The 18068-nt window shown below is 53.1% G+C and overlaps 1 protein-coding gene across 6 annotated transcripts in view; it reads left to right on the top strand.

The window, feature by feature from the left end:
- Dgkd (diacylglycerol kinase delta) overlaps window positions 1-18068 on the top strand; it is a 101658-nt gene that overhangs the window by 69349 nt on the left and 14241 nt on the right. For all 6 annotated transcript variants that reach the window (XM_023722172.1, XM_004637328.2, XM_023722175.1 and 3 more), the window contains 15 exons: window positions 4085-4189; window positions 4480-4612; window positions 5482-5588; window positions 5875-6000; window positions 6325-6427; window positions 7017-7179; window positions 9404-9512; window positions 12622-12761; window positions 13448-13532; window positions 14571-14665; window positions 14746-14845; window positions 14919-15192; window positions 15606-15770; window positions 16264-16392; window positions 16786-16882. In XM_023722172.1, coding sequence (XP_023577940.1) covers window positions 4085-4189; window positions 4480-4612; window positions 5482-5588; window positions 5875-6000; window positions 6325-6427; window positions 7017-7179; window positions 9404-9512; window positions 12622-12761; window positions 13448-13532; window positions 14571-14665; window positions 14746-14845; window positions 14919-15192; window positions 15606-15770; window positions 16264-16392; window positions 16786-16882 — 1931 coding nt within the window. The remainder of the gene's footprint in view (window positions 1-4084; window positions 4190-4479; window positions 4613-5481; window positions 5589-5874; window positions 6001-6324; window positions 6428-7016; window positions 7180-9403; window positions 9513-12621; window positions 12762-13447; window positions 13533-14570; window positions 14666-14745; window positions 14846-14918; window positions 15193-15605; window positions 15771-16263; window positions 16393-16785; window positions 16883-18068) is intronic.

Genomic DNA, 18068 nt, shown 5'->3' on the forward strand with positions numbered 1-18068 from the left:
TGCCCCTCTGGCCTGCCCACCGTGTGGGTCCCTGGGTAGCTACCTGCCTTATTGCTTTGTGTGTGGCTCAGCCCAGACTTGCTCCCAGTCTGGGCTATGCAGGTTGACATGTTGTGTTCGCTTCATTGCTACCTTAGCTGCATTCATCCTCTAGGCTCCTGTCCTGCACAGTTGCTTGTGTCAGAAGCATTCTGGTCTGCAGTATTGTGCTGTGTGGAGCCTGGGGTGGGGGACAGTTCTAACCTTTTTGCACTGTTCCTTGGTTGCAGGTAGTGAAGGCTATGCTCCGATCTGAGGGACACTTTAGATTGCTTAGCAAAGCTCTCTTCCGCCTGGCCCTTTTCTGGGCCTGATGGTCTGGTGACAGCTAGGAGCAGGTAGCCTGGGGGCTCATCCAGCCCTGCTTCCTCCACTGGGTCCTTCCTGCCCACACTGTCTCCTATCAGGATTTGTTTAGACTGTCTTCGAATTGGCTCCAAAGAGACCACAAACTGGTGAGGGGAGGAAAAGGCTTTGCCCAAGAGGAGCTGTGTGGTCTGTGCCACCCCTCCTGGCTGGAGGTAGGGCTGTGAGGGCTGCCTAGGAGCTCACTAGGAAGGTGGGATGGGGATGGAGACTCAGATCAGTCTAGGTGGAGCACAACAAAATATGCACAGGACCAGCAGGCTTCAGACTATGAGCTCTGTCTCAGAAGGGACCGACTGGAGAACAGCAGGGCATGGCTTTACTTGGTAGGGCTTTGTGCAGACTCTTACAGTGCTCTGTGCTGGTTGGTGGAGCACAGAGCCCTCTTAAGGACAGTGCTGTCCACGTGGGACAAGATGTCCTAGATCTGTTGTGTGGATGGTATCCAAGGGTGGAGGTCCCTGAGGAGTTTCCCATGATGGGTGCTTTTCTTTTTTCTTTTTTCCATAATTTTATTGATAAATAGCAATGAGACAGTTTCAAATCAAATTGGTAGGACAGTTTCAATAATTAATACATTGCATACATTATTTCTCTCAATGGTTAATTGCTGTACAAGATGCAGATATGATATCCTATCTACAAACACCATTAGAACAAATCACTCTATTAATTAAGAGAATGTAACTATATATTTATCCTAACCATTGTGAATACACAGATACAAAATAGACATTCATCTGTATACCCTTTTTTTTTTTTTTTTTGTTAAGTTCCATTATTTGATGCTGGGTGCTTTTCTAGTACTATGCAGGTAGCTTTGTTCGGCTGGTGGTATCCACAGTAACTTCATTATCTAGATGGGGACATGGAGGCCCAGGATGAAGAAGCACCTGCTGCATGTACCACAGTGGGGCTTGTACGCGCTGGATCCCATTCATTGTCCCTTGTACCCTGACTGCTTTTCTAGAAGAGAACCGGAGAGTCTGCCCTTGTTTCACCAGTCAGTGGCTGGCTGGGGTTCAGATCCACATCTGTGTCTGCTTCTTCCCAAGAGAACAGATTTAAGGGAGAGGTTAAAGAAAGAGGCCTGGGGCCGGGGACATAGCTCAGTAGAATAAACGCTTGCCTGGGAAGTGCAAGGACCTGAGTTCAATCCCTGGTTCTGCAAAAGAAAGAAAGAGGCCTGAACCTGGGGTGCTGTCTGTTGTTTAGCATTCACTGAGGGGGAGCTGCTGTTCCCCTATTGTCTGTGTCATTCAGTACAGCAGCCTGTATGTCATTCCATGCTCCTTCATGCATGGGGATGGAAGAATCTCCGCCCACAGGGGCAATGTGGCACTTATTGGGGAAGCTGCCCCAGGAAGGGTAGACATAGCCTTAAGGAACAGGGGACATAAATGTCCCATTGTTGGGAAACTCCTGCACAATGCCAAGTTACACAAGGTGAAGTGTGTTTTCTTTACTGTGTTTACTGTGCTGATGAAAGTGTTCTGAGTTAAGCTTACCCCAGAGTGAGTCATGAGGGCAGCATTTGCTCAGATGGTGCGGACAAACGGGAATACGCAGGACCTCCGCACTGGCTCGGGCCCTGTGGTTCCTCAGCCTAGTAGTCCTGTTCCCAGATCCTGCTTGGTATCTTTGTGGCAGTTGGTGTCTGAGGTGGTTGTGTGTCTGACTGTACCTCGCCTTGACCCCCGTGTAGGTGGATCCACCTGTGTTGTCCTTTGAGTCCTGGTACAGAGCAGACATGCTTGTGGCACCTGCAGGGGCTGTGTGTTCTTAGGATGGGAGCCTGCTGAGGAGTCTGGTCATTTGACCCTTCAGCACTGGGAAGGTGCACTCTCCAGCCTCCCACTGTCTGCCCTGCCTAGAATTTGGTTTCTTTGTGTGGGAACTCTGGATATGTGGGAGGGAGCAAACCTCCTGGAGACCCTGCTTTGTTCATCCCTGTGAAACACAGTCGCTGGAGAGAAACCAGTGGTGAGGTGCAGCCCCGTATGGTCAGCACCTAACAGGCGACCTGCCAGCGATGGTAGTCAGTGTTCTGACAAGCTCTTCTTGGTGTGAGGTAGCACTATAGAGCAGGCAGGAATCCAGAAATCCCATGCGGCTGGTGGGTCCCAGGGATGCAGGCATTTCTCTCACACTGCTGTCGGGGGGAATGTGGCAGTGGCTAGGGAAGCTCCCCTGTGTTTATTCTTAGTGAGGCATCCATGTCCAGGATTCATCTTTGTGAGGCAGTGGCACAAACAGGAAAGAACATTCATGGCGGCACTGTTTGAAATACAGGATTGACTATTACTTATTTGTGAATGACAGGTCTTGCTACCTGACCTAGGCCAGCCTTGAATTCACTGTGTGGCCCAGGCTAGACTTGGACTTGGAGTCCTTCTGCCTCAGGCTCCCAGAGTGCTGGGATCAGCATGCCTGGTTTGAAACAATGCCAGACTGCTGATACTAGACAAGGACTGGCTGAGTGGCTTGCTGTTCTCCTCAATGGAGTGAAGCATTGCTGTGGGAAGACCAGAAGCCCTCACGCTGCTCAGGAGCAGTGCCTGGATGGTAAGAGGCTTGGGTGCGAGCACAGGGGCACAATGTGTGGTATAGACACGTAGACAGGTGTGGATATGCACCTTCGTGTGGAAGCGTGCCCTGTACTGCTCTCCAAGTAACCCTTGGGAGCCAGGACAGAGATGTGAAAGCCATGCTTCTTCTGTAGATTGAGCTTTGGGACCATCTACGTACTCAACATCATTATGAAAAAGAGATGATGCCTCTGAAAAACACTGACAAATTTTGTCAGATTTTTGTTTAGAAAAGTTGTACTGTACTGGGGGTTGGGGACATAGTTCAGGGTCACAGCACTGTTTGATTCCTGGCTCGAAAAGAGGGAGAAAGAGAGGGAGGGAGTTAGGGAGGAGGGAGAGAGAGAGGGAGAGGGAGAGGGAGAGGGAGAGGGAGAGAGAGAGAGAGAGAGAGAGAGAGAGAGAGAGAGAGAGAGAGAGAGAGAGAGAGAGAGATCTCATACTGTTTGCCTCTGACGGGTAGGAATAGATGTGCTAATCCCATTTCCTAATGTCTACCGTGATTAAGCAGGCTTTCATACTTCTGTGAAGTGCGGGTCAACAGCTGTTTTTCTCTCAGAAATGTTTTTCTGTTGACTTGTAAAAAACCTTTCTGTTCTATGGGTATCATTTTTCATTTGTGGATCATTGCTGGGCTTGTGGTGAGGTAAATTGTTGAGGCCGACCATGGTAGATGATGTCACAGTTTCACATGCTGTGTGCTATCTGCTTGGTTCTCTGGGCTCTGGAGTAACTGGTCAGACTTCCTGTGCCATTTAAGTGCTGGTCACCAGGTGCAGGCTGTCTGGAGTAACATAGCTGTGCTCCTATGTTTGCATGTCCTCCTTTCCCCTCAGGCTTTCCTACAGTTTATAATTTGTATATCTAAGTACTGCGTTGTTGCACATGTCCATTTAGGTTGGTTGCTGATGAATATCAAAACTACGTTTGCGTCTTTCTAGTTGGAGATTGTTCTTGATATTTAGTGACTTGATAACCATGTTTATGTTCTCAGTGTGAATATATGAATGACACTTGTTTTCCCACATAGGTGTTTGCAGCATGCATCCTGAAAGTGGTCTCAGGGTGTGTTGCGTGTGTTCTTCCTCCAGGTCATCACTCCTTGTAGGAAACTCATCCTGTGTGCTGACAACAGGAAGGAGATGGAGGACTGGATCGCAGCACTCAAGACGGTACAGAGCCGGGAGCACTTTGAGGTTAGAAGAGCTACCTTCTGCACCATTGTGCTATCTCTGGCCCCTGTGTGGGCTTTGTCAAAGGCTGTCTCTTAGCTGACTGGTGCATGACTTCCTTCGCTCCAGCATACTTTGTTCAACCTGTTCAAATTGCTCCTTTAAGAGTTTAGGGGGCCGGGGAAATGGCTTGGTAGAATAAGCGCTTCCCTAGCAAGCGCAAGGGCCTGAGTTCAATCCCCGGTTCTGAAAAAAAAAAAAAAAAAGGGGTTTGGAAAGGCACCTTACTTCTGCTATCTGTTTCACTCTTCTAGCCCACCCAGTACAGCATGGACCATTTCTCAGGGACGCACAACTGGTATGCCTGTTCCCACGCGCGGCCGACTTATTGCAATGTGTGCCGGGAGGCCCTGTCAGGGGTCACGTCCCATGGTCTGTCCTGTGAAGGTATGAGCACTGCTTTTTATGCTTCTCTTATAAAAGGTGGCCTGGCGTTTTGCTTGGCAGAGCCTTGGAAATCCAAACACAGTCCCCATAAATAAGTTGCCACCTACCCTGCAGTCAGTGAGGCGTCCCCTGCATTCTTTTGTTTTACCCATGGAGGAGACTGCAGTAAACCAGCTTTTATTAAAGGGAAATGGTAGACATCAAGCACATGGGCCATGTTTCCAGGGATGGTCATGCTGCACTGCTGTCTGAGTTGTGGAGACAGGGATTAAAGATGCCTGACAGAGGCATAGAGCAGTGGCCATATGCATGGGATATGAGCCTTTGGCCAGGTCCTGTGTGCCATGTAGTTTCTTTAGCATGTGAGTTTTGACTGGCTTTTGCATTTTACATGGTTGAAGAGCCAGATATAGTGGTGCACGCCTATAATTCTACTACTTGGGAGGTTGAGGTAAGAGGATAGCTGCAAGTTTGAGCCTAGCCTGGGCTGCATAGTGAGTTCAAGGCCAACATGAGCTGCACAGAGAGTCACTGTTTCAAAACTAAAACAAAAGAAAACAAAACAAAAATGGTTGATAACATTCAGAAGATTGTGTGACCCATAGAAGTTAGATGATGTTCAGATGTCAGAGTCCACATGATGCTGGCTCCACCTTCATGCTGCAGAGTCAGAGTGCAGTGGTCGTACCAGCACTTCTGCTGCCCTCTGCCTCCTCTCGTCTCCTTGTTGCATTTCCCATCATGGGCTAAGGTTCTCAGAGGGCTGTGACTGAGAGGCCTGGCGCCCCAGCTTCCCTGACAGGCTGCCTCCCCCACGTGGAGGTGCCTGGCATAAATAGTGTCTATTGCTTTGTGTGCTCCTTTCACAGTGTGCAAATTTAAGGCCCACAAACGATGTGCTGTGCGTGCAACCAATAACTGCAAGTGGACTACACTGGCTTCGATTGGGAAGGACATCATTGAGGATGAGGATGGGGTATGTATGAGGGTCCCACCAGGCACTGACCTGCTTAGCCCCTGCCCCTGATGTTCTTGCATGCATCAGCTGATGGTGTGGGGGCCACTGGATCACCTGTGTCTTCACTGACTTGATCCTGTGAGCCTCATAGCACACCCTCTGGCAGCCGCGGTATGGGCTGCGCCCCAACATGGTCCCTTACTATTCCTCAGATTGGGCCAGTGTCTTGGCCTTGGGCTCTGGCTGGCTTTACACCACAGATCCAGGATGGCCGTAGTGTGTTGTGTCCCTGCTTGTTCTGCAGGTTGCTATGCCCCACCAGTGGCTAGAAGGAAACCTGCCAGTGAGTGCCAAGTGCACAGTGTGTGAGAAGACTTGTGGCAGCGTGCTGCGCCTGCAGGACTGGCGCTGCCTATGGTGCAAGGCCATGGTGAGTGACCAGTGAGGGGAGCCCTTGGCCCTGGGCCCCAGGCTGGTCGTTGAGATGGTTATGCAGTTCCTGGTCAGAGCCGGAACATCCAGAAGGAGCTGAGGCACAGGCGGGCACCAGAGGCTGCTGTCCCACAGCTGGGGCCCTTGCTCTGATAGTTGCTAGTGTCTCTGTGAGAGGTGGGGGTAAATGCTGTCCTTTTCTCTGCTCCTGTGAGCAGCACTGGGCCACCAAGGCAAGGGCAGGGTGCTATGCTCAGTGGGAGCAGGTCAGCTGCCCTGATAGAAGCCGTGAGCCTCTGGTGACATGGGCATTCTGTTCCAGGTCCACACATTATGTAAAGAGTCCTTGATGACCAAATGCCCGCTTGGCCTGTGCAAGGTGTCAGTCATCCCTCCCACGGCGCTGAACAGCATTGACTCTGATGGTGGGTCCTTTGTGCCTGTGCTATGGTTAGCGAGAGACTAGACACAGTTGTGGGGTGGGAGGAGGCTGTGGAGGGGGCAAGTGGCATTGTAGAAGTTGCCACAGACACAGTTAAGCATTGAGGCTGACATTTCTTCTGAAGGTGACAGGTCCATTTGGCTGTCGGGCAGGAACTGGTCTCTGGCCTCTGGCTCTGCCAGAAGCTGTAGGAGCTGCACCTAGCCCTGTGTGGCTGACTCTAGTAGGCTGGCTCAGGGCTGCTTGCACATTTCCAGCTGGTACATATGCAGGCCTGTTGGCAGACTGGGACAAGATCTCTGGGGTATGTGGCTTAGTGGAAGTTACTGTCAGATGGGCTGGGGCACAGGATGTGGACAGTGCAGCCATGTGAAATTTGTAGTTCTTGTAAGTATGAGATCAGGTTGGGTGAGACTCACCCATCACACCCAGGGTGTGCCCTGCTCTTCCCTGTCTGGTTTACTGGCATGTGCGTGTATATGTGCCCAGTCCCCTGCACCATCTGCTGCTGCTTACTGGTCACCTCTTCCCAACTTCACAGCTCTTTTGTCCTGTTCCATGTTCATATCTAGGGTTCTGGAAAGCGACTTGTCCCCCATCTTGCACAAGTCCTCTGCTGGTCTTCGTCAATTCTAAAAGTGGAGACAACCAGGGTGTAAAGTTCCTCAGAAGATTCAAGCAACTGTTGAACCCTGCCCAGGTCTTCGACCTCATGAATGGAGGACCGCACCTTGGGTAGGAGACTTAGAGGATGTGTCTTTTGCAAGTTTTGTTGGTTTGTAAATAAGGTACAGAAAATTTAAAATAGAAAGCAGCCTGTCTCAAACCACCCCTCTCCAAATTCCAGTAGAAGAGGGAGGGAACCTACTCTTACTGGACAGGGTTGGCACACATACACGTGTGAACACACACACAGTGCAGCCACATGCACACGCCTTCCGAGCTGGCCAGGTCCCCACTTAGGCTGTGGGGGGCAGCCTGCTGTGCGCATGTACCTGCTGTAGCACCACTGTCTCTGAGTTAGCGCGCACAGACCTGCTGCCGCCCTCCTTTCTGGCTGCTGCGTACCCAGGAAGCAGCTGTCCTCCAAGAGTCCGACCTGTTTCCCCTTGGCACATAGGCAGTCCAGGGTGCACAAGGCTGGGCTCTCTCTTCCATGTGCAAGCTAGGGGCCCGTGTCTGTCCTTTCAATTGTTCTAAACTTTGCTTAGCTTTGTAGAAACCACGAGCTTCTGTAAGTTTTGCCATTTGCACTAATTCCATCCTTGTGTGGAGGGCCGATTCAAGGCGGGGCTCTGAGAGGGTGCTGGCAGGTTGCCGGCCTCATGTGGTGTGCTCCAGGCCTGCTGTCTGGTGTGTGCACGCTTGCTTGGGCCTGGAGGAAGGGTGTTGTTCTTGGAGCCCAGTGCTGCTGTAACTTGAGCTGCGCTGACTCACTGCCTGTCCTTGGCTGACACCCCGTGCGCACGCGTGTATGGGTGTGCACTGCCTGGTGTTCTGTGAACGTGGGTCCTTTATGTGCCTTACGGGTTGGCTTCTCCACTTGCCTCAAGGCCTGCTAGACAGAAATCCCACAGAGCAGCCTGTTTGCTCAAAGGCAGTGCTCTCAACCCCGCAGGCAGCCTCCAATCTCCTGGGGTCGAGTCACTGGAGCCGCTGGCAAAAGTGCTTAAGAAAGGGAAAGAGGCGTTGCCTGACCTCCTTTGTCCAGCAGGGGAGGCCAAGAGGCTCAGGTGGTGTTTAGTGGGTTGCCAAAGGCAACTGTGCAGTAGAACTGAGAATAATAAATAATAATTCTGGTATGCACATAAAAGTCCCCAATTTGTAGTCAGAATAAGTATGTGATGATAGCTTGGTGTGGCACTCACAGGTGCACTCCTGTAATCCTAGTCCTCTGGAAGGCTGAGGCAGGAGGATTGCAGCTTGAGACTGGCATGGGCAATTTAATGTCTTAGGTCCTGTCTCAAAATAAAAAATAAAGGATGAGGGATGTAACTTAGTGCAGATGTCCTGGGTTCAATCCCCAGTACCGTTAAAAGAAAAAGTATGTGAAGAGACAACAGGGGCAAGTGTGGACAGTCAGGGTCACGACAGTGCAGTGAAACCCTGATTCTTTGGCAGGTGCTAGGAAGGGGCTGGGCTACAGGCCAGCCTCCATGTCTCTGCTGTGCTTGTGTCCAGCAGAGCTGGCCTGCCCGCTGTGCTCCCTGCCCATCTCTCCCCACATGCACGGGCCAGGGTTCCTGGCTAGGCCTGAGTGGTAAGAGTCTGTACTCCTTCCTGGGGGGAGGCCAGCATCCACAGGGGAGACACCTGACAAGAGGAAGGATAGTGGCTGAACCTGGCTAGGCACGGTGAGGGTGGAGGAAGAGAGCCCAGGGCTGCTCAGCAAGGAGGGTCATGTCCTGCTGGAGCCACTGTGGAACTCCAGGTCTCTGCCCTGGTGACCAGGTGCAGGTGTGGGACTGCAGGAGCAGCCTGGAGCATTGATTTGGTGTTGTTAGCCCTGGTGTCATGTGGAGAGCATGTGGGTAGGGTCAGGCAAGAAGAGGGTGAAGAGTGGGCCAAAGGCAGCTGGGATGCCCTAGGGTGGGACCCAGGGCAGGGGCCCAGGAAGGAGACTGAGAAGGACTTACAGGGGACGGGTCAGGGCCACCTCGCCCATGGAGTAATTGCACTGTGGAGACAGACAGGGTATGTGCTGAGTGTCAGGCAGAGGCCTGACCATCTCTCCTGGGGTTGAGTACCCAGACTCATGGCACAGGACAGAGTAGGGCACAACTGGGGTAGGAGGGTTGGCTGAGAAGGGCTGTGTAGCACTTCCGGCTTCTCACATGGGGTGGTCCCTGGCCCTGGCTGGAGGGCTGGCTAGGTCCCCATGTGCACAGAGGCAGGGGCAGCGGAGTGCCGCGGCTCCTCAGAACTGTGTATTGGCTCACCGACTCTCTTTTCTCTGCAGCTTGCGGTTATTCCAGAAGTTTGACACCTTCCGGATTCTGGTTTGTGGCGGGGATGGTAGTGTTGGCTGGGTCCTTTCTGAAATTGACAGCCTGAACCTTCACAAGCAGGTGCCTGGCAGGGGGGGTGCCCAGCCTGGGGTGGAGGGAGGGGTCAGGGCAGAGTACAACGTTGTCTTGCATTGTCATGATTCAGACTGTGGCCTGAGCTGGGCCAGAGAAGGGCAGAGAGCAGGACAGGAGCCCAGGGCATCTTAGAAGGCCTGGGCCTGCGTAGCTGAGGGATGGGAGGTCGACTGGGTAACGAGAGCTACCGTAGGTCTGCGAGTGCTGTCCTTCTGCTCTTCTCACAGGAGTGATGTGGTTCCCTTTGCTTGCCACTTCTGGGCTGGGAGGAGAGGAGGAAAGGTACCTCTGCTCCTGAAGTTTTGGTGTTGCACATTAGATATGTTTTTTGTATTAAGTAAAAATAGATCAGGGCCAGCCAGATAGCTCAGCAGATTAAAGTTCCTGCTTAGCCAGATGCAGGGGCTGGGGGTTCAATCCCTGGCAGCTCTGACCCTGGGGCACGCTGAGATGGCAATTGAGACTGGGCGTGGTAACATGTGCCTGTAATCCCAGTGTTTGGGAGGCTGAAAATAGGATCACTACAAGTCCGATCTGTGTAGTGAGACCCTATAGATCCTGTAGACCCTGTACTAAATACATTTTTAAAAAGTCCTAAAAAAAAATAGATCTTCCAGATCATATATTCATTCAAGTTTTACTTCCAGGGTTTAGCTCTGGTGATAGCTCTGTGACTGTTTCAGACTGTGTCCACATGCATCCAGGAGGTCTGTGGTGCAGCATTAGGCAGACTCGAGATGCCCCTGTGCACCATGCTCTGTGCTTAGTGGTATGCCAGGCATCCTGCGCTGCCCTTCAGTAAAATGCTCTGTGTGGTGGCGTCCTGGTGGGCAGCGTCCAGGACTGGTCACTTCCTGTGAGTGAGCTCAGGTGGTTCCGGGACACCTCTGTGTCTTTGATTGTTCCAGTGGCCCCCAAGGTTAAACCCTGGCACTCTGTCAGAGCCGTGCCACCCTATGTTGCATTTGACCATGGAGCTTATCTTTATAGTTTTGCCCAACTAAGCAAATAATCTATTTTTACAGTATTCCTTTAATTACTTTTAAGTCAAGTAATGTCTCTATTAACAGACAGTAAGGTTTTAGATGAGTTTCCCCCCCTTTTTTTGGTACCAGGAGTTGAACTCAGGACCTTGTGCTTGCCAGGTAGGTGCTGTGCCACTGAAGTGTGTCCCTGGCCCTAGATAAGTTGGCTGGGCATGTTTTTCTCTCATTTTCTTTTGTAATATTTAGTGTATTTTTTTTTAATTGCTGTCCTATTAGTATCATGTTGTCTGACATTGCAGATTTTGTCCCCCAGTTTGTTATTTGTCAACAAAATTCTTTTTGGTTGTCCTTTCCTTTGTGACTTTTGTCATTTGTCCTGTTGAGATACTTGGTCACAATCCAAGATTACCAGGTATTGGTTTGTGTGTTGTCTTACGCCCCTCCCATTGGTGCTGGGGCTTGAACCCAGGGCCACATGGCTAAGTAAGTTCACCACTGAGCTATACCCCAGCTCATTCTTAGTGTCCTTTTAAAAAAAACCACCTGCTAAGCACATTTTCAGCAGGCTTGGCTCCAGTGCCCTGAGCTGGGTCACAGCTGCTTGTGTAGTTGTATCTTAGAAGTGTGATGGTAGTGACCTAGAGCAGCTGCCACAGCCAGGCCTGGTCAGGCCAGAGCTCAGTAAAGGGAAACAGTGCCTTCCAGTGATGGCGCCAGAGCAGCCCGTGCAGTTTTGTTGGTTTAGTGGATGACCGTCCAGTTCACTGTTGATCTTTCTAGTTGAGGACATAGTAATCTAGGGATTTGTTTCATGAGTCTGCTGAATGGCTTTTGTGAGCATTTGTCTCCTCTGATTTCTCTGTGGCCCTCATGCTCCTCCAGACACTCCCTTCTGCCCCCAGCTGCCCCAGGGCCCCACACATGGTGGCCTTTCTTTCCTCTGGCTTCCTGCACACCTCCTTCTCACCCTTTTCCTGAGGAGGCTTGGGATGTGCAGGGGGTTTGCTGCCATGTGTCCCTGGGGGTGTGCTGGGCATCCTGGCCTGGTGCTGCGGAGTGCCAGCCTGTGCTGTTTCTGTGGGGCCTGCACTCACAGTCTGTTCAGGTGACTGAGCAGAGGTTTTAGTGGCTCTTGAGCCTGTGTCCTCCCCTTCCCTGGGTGCTGGTACAGATGTTGTCCCACTACTTCCTTCTGTTTAGGCTGTCTGTGTAACCCAGCCCCTGCTTGTTTTGTGCATACTTACCAGGTGGTCCTCCTTAGCCTCTCCGGGGATGGGGCCCACCCCAACAGTGAACTGCCAGATCCCTGTCTGGTACTCTACCTGTCTGCTTTCTGCTCCCTCAGAGCCTGCCTCTGCCCTGCTGTGGCTGAGCCCAGTCCCTCCTGCCTGTGTGCACTCCAGTGTCCATTCCCACCTCCTGTGCCATCCTGGTCATGCTGCTGGCCTCACAGGCTGGCAGGGGAGGGGACAGGTGGCTGTGCAATGCTGTAGGCAGGCCAGGCTGTGCCCCAGCCTCAGGATCTTTTGACCTCCATGGGCTGCGCTCTGGCTGGTTACTGTGTTGTCTGTGTTTACTGCTGGAGAGCCCTGGGCAGCCTGTGTTGGAGATCCTGAGCACAGCCCTGGCTGCAGGGGCTCCAGGGCTCCAGTATGGGAATGCCAGGTACAAGGTTAGGCTCTGGTTGGTGGCAGGTGGGGGACCTGGAGTGTCTGCTCAGCAGTGGCCCTTGCATGTTTATTTTGACAAGACTTTGAAACCATCAGAAATGTTTTAAGAGGCACGAGTGACAGTAGCAAGGGCTGTGGAAGGGGTGTGGATGGGCTTCGGACACCTAGATCCTGAGGTCTGGAGGCAGATCATAGAGGCAGGGAACAGCCAAGAGGTGGGCTTCAGGAGTGAGGCCTGGTGACCCTGGTCTCTGCCCCTGCATCACAAAGACACCCATTCCCTCTGGTAGGCTCTGCCAGGAAGTGCAGGCCATGTACTTCAGATCATTCTCTCTCGGACACTCCAAGTGTGGCAATTGCAACAGGCTTCTGGGTGGGCAGTGGGGGGCTTCTTGCTCTCCTGTGGTTGAGCGCACATCTTCCCTACTTTTTTGTTAGTGTCAGCTGGGAGTGCTTCCCCTGGGGACAGGGAATGACCTGGCCCGCGTGCTTGGCTGGGGTGCAGCCTGTGATGACGACACTCAGCTCCCCCAGATCTTGGCGAAGTTGGAGAGGGCCAGCAGGAAGATGCTGGACAGGTGCGTGGGCCACCGTGCTGTGCAGGGGCTGTGAAAGTTTGACTTAAGCATGCATTCCTTTCTTGTTTTGGGTTCTGGTCAGATTGTAGAAAAGGTACAGACAACAAGGTTAACAATCATGTCCTAGAATCCTATGAGCCACACTTAGAGGGCTGTATGGAAGGGGCCTTCTAGCCCTTGGCAAAGTGCTCCTGGGCACACACTTGAGCGGCTCCAGGGTCCCACCTTCTATTTCCAGAAGTTTTGGGTAACTGTTCTCCAGGCTTCCTGGAGTGGGTGCTTCTGGTTCTGAGCTGGTGACAGCATCCTGGTGACCACATGCTGTGGCCTGGGTGTTGGTGATGGTGAAGGGCCCCTACCTGGTGCCCCCAGTAGGGAAAATGGAGGGCTGTGGTATTGGAGTGGCCTCATGGGAGGGGAAGCCATCTCTCCCAGGAGTGGCACCTTCAAGGGTACTGTTCATGGGAACCTCCTGGCTGGCTTCCCTGGGCCCCTGCCAGTGGCGATTCTTCTGGCTTCTCTCATATACCCTGAGGTGGAGAGACCTTGGTCTTTGGTGGGTCAGAAGAGCCAAGTTACAGATGTGTAGTCAGAGCAAAGGGATCAGTGAAGTTGTAATGGTACCTAGGCCAAGGAGCGAGGGACTGCCCTAGGTACCTGGCTGAACTGTTCCTGCTCCCCTGTAGGTGGAGCGTCATGGCATATGAAACCAAGCTCCCTCGGCAGGCCTCATCCTCCACTGTCACGGAAGACTTGAGTGAAGACTCTGAGGTACTGTGTGGGTGCCTCAAGGCAGGACCCAGTGAGGCCTGACTTTGTGCTCACTGTTCACACTGCTGGCTATGTGTCCTGTTAGGGGTTTCCTGGGCTCTCACCAGGGCTTTGGAAAGTTGTCCTGTTGGCCTTTCTTGTGACTTCCTGCTTCCTGGGTGTCTCTCCAACTCCCTGGCCTCCCTGCACAGCTTGTCCGTGTCACAGCAACCCTGTACTCACTCCCTGACATGAGCACCTTTCCCTCCCCTCCCCTCTCCTCCCCTCCCCTCCCCTCCCTTCCCCTCCCCTTATTATTCAGGCCCAAGTTGCTGAAGCACAGACCTTGTCCTCCCCCTTTCAGGGCCTCAGTTGCACTCATCACACTGAACTGACTGCTGGCTGAGTGGAGTAGGGCTCTGCCTGCGTGGTCTGGCAGCCAGGGGGCCAAGGCAGTGGTCAGCAAGCAGGGTTGCAGGCTCACAGGCTCAAGTGCCCAGTTGCCTTGGCCTGGCTTTGTTTGAGAGAAAGAGTTGCGTGAAGCTTAAACTACTTACCTGGCCCTGGCCTGTAGGGAAGGTTGCCGGCCCTAGGCAGGGCGAGAGTAGCTGTGTGGGGGTGGAGCCCGGGTGTCAGTGGGCTGGACTAGCAGGGAGGGCATGACTTTGTCCCACTATGATGAGACTCATGTCCCTACTGCAAGTGTGGCCTCTGTCCATGAACCTATCACTAAGGATGGAGGAGTCAGGGTATGGGGCCCTAGAAGGTTGCCTCTGACCTCAAACTAAGCAGGAGAGAGCATCACTGTGGACAGGTTCTCTTTTGTTCAGACCTGTGTTTTGGTCTGTCCCCATCTCCTTGGGGCTTCCGAAATCTCCCCTAGAGTATTGGCTGGCTCGCATTAACCTCTGAATGAGCCGAGGCTTCAGCGGAGGGGGTAGGGACTGCACAGTCATCTTGCAGGGCTGGGTTTGGGGAAAAGCCCTTGGGCTCAGGGTCACACACAGAGCTCCCAAGTGACTGTAGGTTACCAAGCCCCTTGTTCTGGGACAACTGCAGGTGCAGCAGATCCTCTTCTATGAAGACTCAGTTGCAGCTCACCTTTCTAAAATCCTGACCTCGGACCAGCACTCTGTGGTGATCTCGTCAGCCAAGTGAGTGTGTGGCCTTCGGATGGCAGGGCCACACCCAAGGGTGCCCATGGTCCCAGCCTCACCCCTTTCATTCTCCCCAGGGTTCTCTGTGAGACAGTGAAGGACTTCGTGGCCCGAGTAGGCAAGGCCTATGAGAAGACGACCGAGAGCTCAGAGGAGTCGGAGGTCATGGCCAAGAAGGTTCGTTGCAGGCCTGTGGAAGGGGTTCCAGTGTGGAGGGTGTGCTTTTCATGCCAGTGTGTTCCCCACCTAGTGCTCTGTCTTGAAAGAGAAGCTGGACTCGCTCCTCAAGACCTTGGATGATGAGTCCCAGGCCTCATCCTCTCTGCCCAATCCGCCCCCCACCATTGCTGAGGAGACGGAAGATGGTGATGGGGCGGGCAGTGTCTGCGGTTCTGCTGGGGATCGCCTGGTGGGCTCTGCATGCCCTGCTCGGCCGCAGATCTTCCGCCCCCGGGAGCAGCTCATGCTTCGAGCTAATAGTCTAAAGAAAGCAATCCGCCAGATCATAGAGCACACAGAGAAAGGTAATGGGGCCCCGGTGACAGACTCACCTGGAGGGAAACTGAAGCACCACCTTGGCACTTGGCCTCTGTCTCTTACCCTTACAGACCTCTACACCGTGGTAGCAAGTACAGCACCTTAACCCCCATACTTATCCCCAGAAGCTGCTTCACACCCTTTCCCTCACTTTATTCTAAGCAATGTGAGCCTCGTGGTCACAGCCTTCACATGGCATCAGTGTGCCTATTCTTCTTGCTGCCTGTTCTCTGTGACCTGGCTCCCTCAGTGGCCTCCTGCCCCTGGGCTCCTCCCCAGCTTGTTAGCACTGAGGGTGGGGAGTTGGATGGTGGGGTGACTCTGGCCTGAGCCCTCTGAGGGGCCCTGGGGAGCACAGGTCACCATACCGGGCTCAGCTGTAGCACCCTCTCCCTGTCAGCGGTCGATGAGCAGAATGCCCAGACACAGGTGCAGGAAGGCTTTGTGCTGGGCCTCTCCACCTCAGAGGAAAAGAAAGACCTGAGGAAGGATGACAAGATGTGCCTGCCGCTGCCAGCCCACAGTGAGGGCTGTGGGGTCCCCACGGGCAGAAGCCACCGCAGAGGTATATCAGTGGGGGTTGGGCTTTACTTTTGTCCCTGTGGCAAGCGTGCTTGTTGCCAGGAGCTTTGAGGAGCTTTCTGGTCATTGCTTTGGCCCTGGGCTGTGCCAGAGCTTGTAGCTTGGGTGCATGTCACCGAGGTGTACAGTTGGTCTGGGGGATACTGGTAGGACCTGTGGGGTTGGAGGAGTGCCTGGGGTCTGTCCTAACTTTTCCCCAGAGCTGCTCATAGGAGGCCTCAGGTTCTTCAGCACAGAGCCCACTATGGCCAGGTCACTGAGGGACTTTGTGCTCAGCCACTCTGTCCCCAAGCTGCCATCTATAGTGCTTGTGCTCTCCAGATGAGTCCACGCCATAGCATGTCTCCTGAGCCCCTCTCACCCCCTTCCTCTCACCCCTGGGTGCCCATAGCCCTACACGCCTATTTTGCTCTGGCTCACAGGATTTCAGCTATGTGGGTTCGGATAGTCAGGAAGGCTTCTGTCCTGTTTTACAGCATCCCGACCCCCCTGTGAAAAACTGATGAGCAAAGGGGGTCTGTCTGTGGGCAGCTCTGCCTCTCTTCCTCCTCAGACGGGAAGCCGGGATGGCCTGCCCGCACTGAACACCAAGATCCTGTATCCAAGTAAGTGCTTCGCTGCCCATCTGCGAGGGCTCATATGCTCACTGGGCGGTAGTCAGGCCTGTTGAATTGCTGGGTACACAGTTGGCGTGGATACAGTAGTTTTGCTGTCACTGAGAGCTTATGGATGTACAGAAAGACGTAACTTGAGCGTTTATGAAGATGCTGACAGATAAAGCCCAAGTGATACCCAGGCAGCCTAGGAAGGCCGTTTTTTGGTATCTTGTAGGGGTTGAGTTCTGCTGTGTATTATACTTATTTTTGTTTCATAAGTACAGGATGGTGGTAATTTTTGACCTACTGATGGTTAAAACTTGGTCATGTTCATCTGTTATTTTGGAACTGTTGAATGATCTTGCTCTGCAGCTTCTGCACACGCCTCCTTTGTCTCCGCAGGCGTTCGGGCTGGGATGTCTGGTTCCTTGCCTGGCGGTTCAGTGATCAGCCGCCTGCTAATTAATGCTGATCCCTTTAGTGCCGAGCCAGAAAACCTGTGAGTATGAGGACGCACTCTGTCCAAAGAGATGGGCTTCAGAACCAACTGCGGCAGCCAGTGAGCAGTGGGCCAGCTGGTCCCTTTCCAGTTGGCGTCAGCCCCTGAGGAAACCTTGACACTGAAGCTCAGCTTAAGGAGTGTGGCAGGAGCCACCTGTGGGAAGGCAGAGGGCAGGCAGGGCCTGACACAGTCTTAGCTAGGCACCGCCTGTGTCCTCCCTGCCAGGTCACTTTTGGAGGCTTGTGGCAGCTGTGAACTCCCACTGAAGGCTGGCTTTGTCCTTGTTCATGGTTACCTCCAGTTGTTGGGGCTCTGGTGACTTGCTGTCCCCAGGCTGAAGCTTCTTTCTTGTCCATATCCTCTCTGCCTTCCTGGTTGTCTGCTGTCCTGGTTGGTGATGAGGTCCCTGGATTCCAGGGCTGGAAAGTCAGCTGTGGGATTGTCCCCTTAGCTTGCAGCTCCCAGGGAGATGCTTCCCTGTGGGTCTTCAGGGAGAAGCCTGGGCTGCTGCTCTGCAGGATGTGGCCTTCCTCTTCAAGTTTGTGAGGCAGCAAGGAAGGATTTTGCGGAGTCCTTTAGCCAACCTTGTCTGTTCAGAGCCTGTTGCTAATGCAAATGGTATTAAAGAAGTATCTGTCTGTGTTCCTGCTGGCTGAGGCAGGTTCTGCAGCAGGGCACTGGTGCACTGTGTGGCTCCTTGTGCTCAGGAAGGCGCCGCTCACCTGTTCCTATGCCTGGCCTCTGCTTTCCTTGGTGCTGAGCCGTTGGATGCAGATTCAGTGCTGCAGTCCCTCCTGGGGCAGTGCTTTGGGGACCCCCAGCCCAGACATTGCCTTTGTTTCCCTCCTGGGGACACTGAAGTCTGGCCCAGCTAGGCCTGTGCCCCTGCGCCTGGGGAGGTGCTCTCACTGGCTGCCTCCTACACTGCTGACTGGCACCGGTGCCTCCCAGCATGGCAGCTGCTGACCTCCCAGGCCCTGTGCCCTGTCTCGCCCCTGCTCCAGCCCCATGGCCTTTTTTTTTTTTTTTTTTTTTTCTCTCAATTTTTCCTTAGTTTTCCGAGCTTGTCAGGAATGCTGTGATTCTACTGGGCTGCAGCTTAGCAGACAGTGCTGTTCCCAAACTTTGCTTGTAGCCAGCTATTTTTTTTTTTTTTTTCCTGATACCAGGGATTGAACTCAGG

This window comes from Octodon degus, unplaced genomic scaffold, assembly GCF_000260255.1.
Source record: "Octodon degus isolate 3935 unplaced genomic scaffold, OctDeg1.0 scaffold00089, whole genome shotgun sequence".
Lineage (NCBI taxonomy): Eukaryota > Metazoa > Chordata > Mammalia > Rodentia > Octodontidae > Octodon > Octodon degus.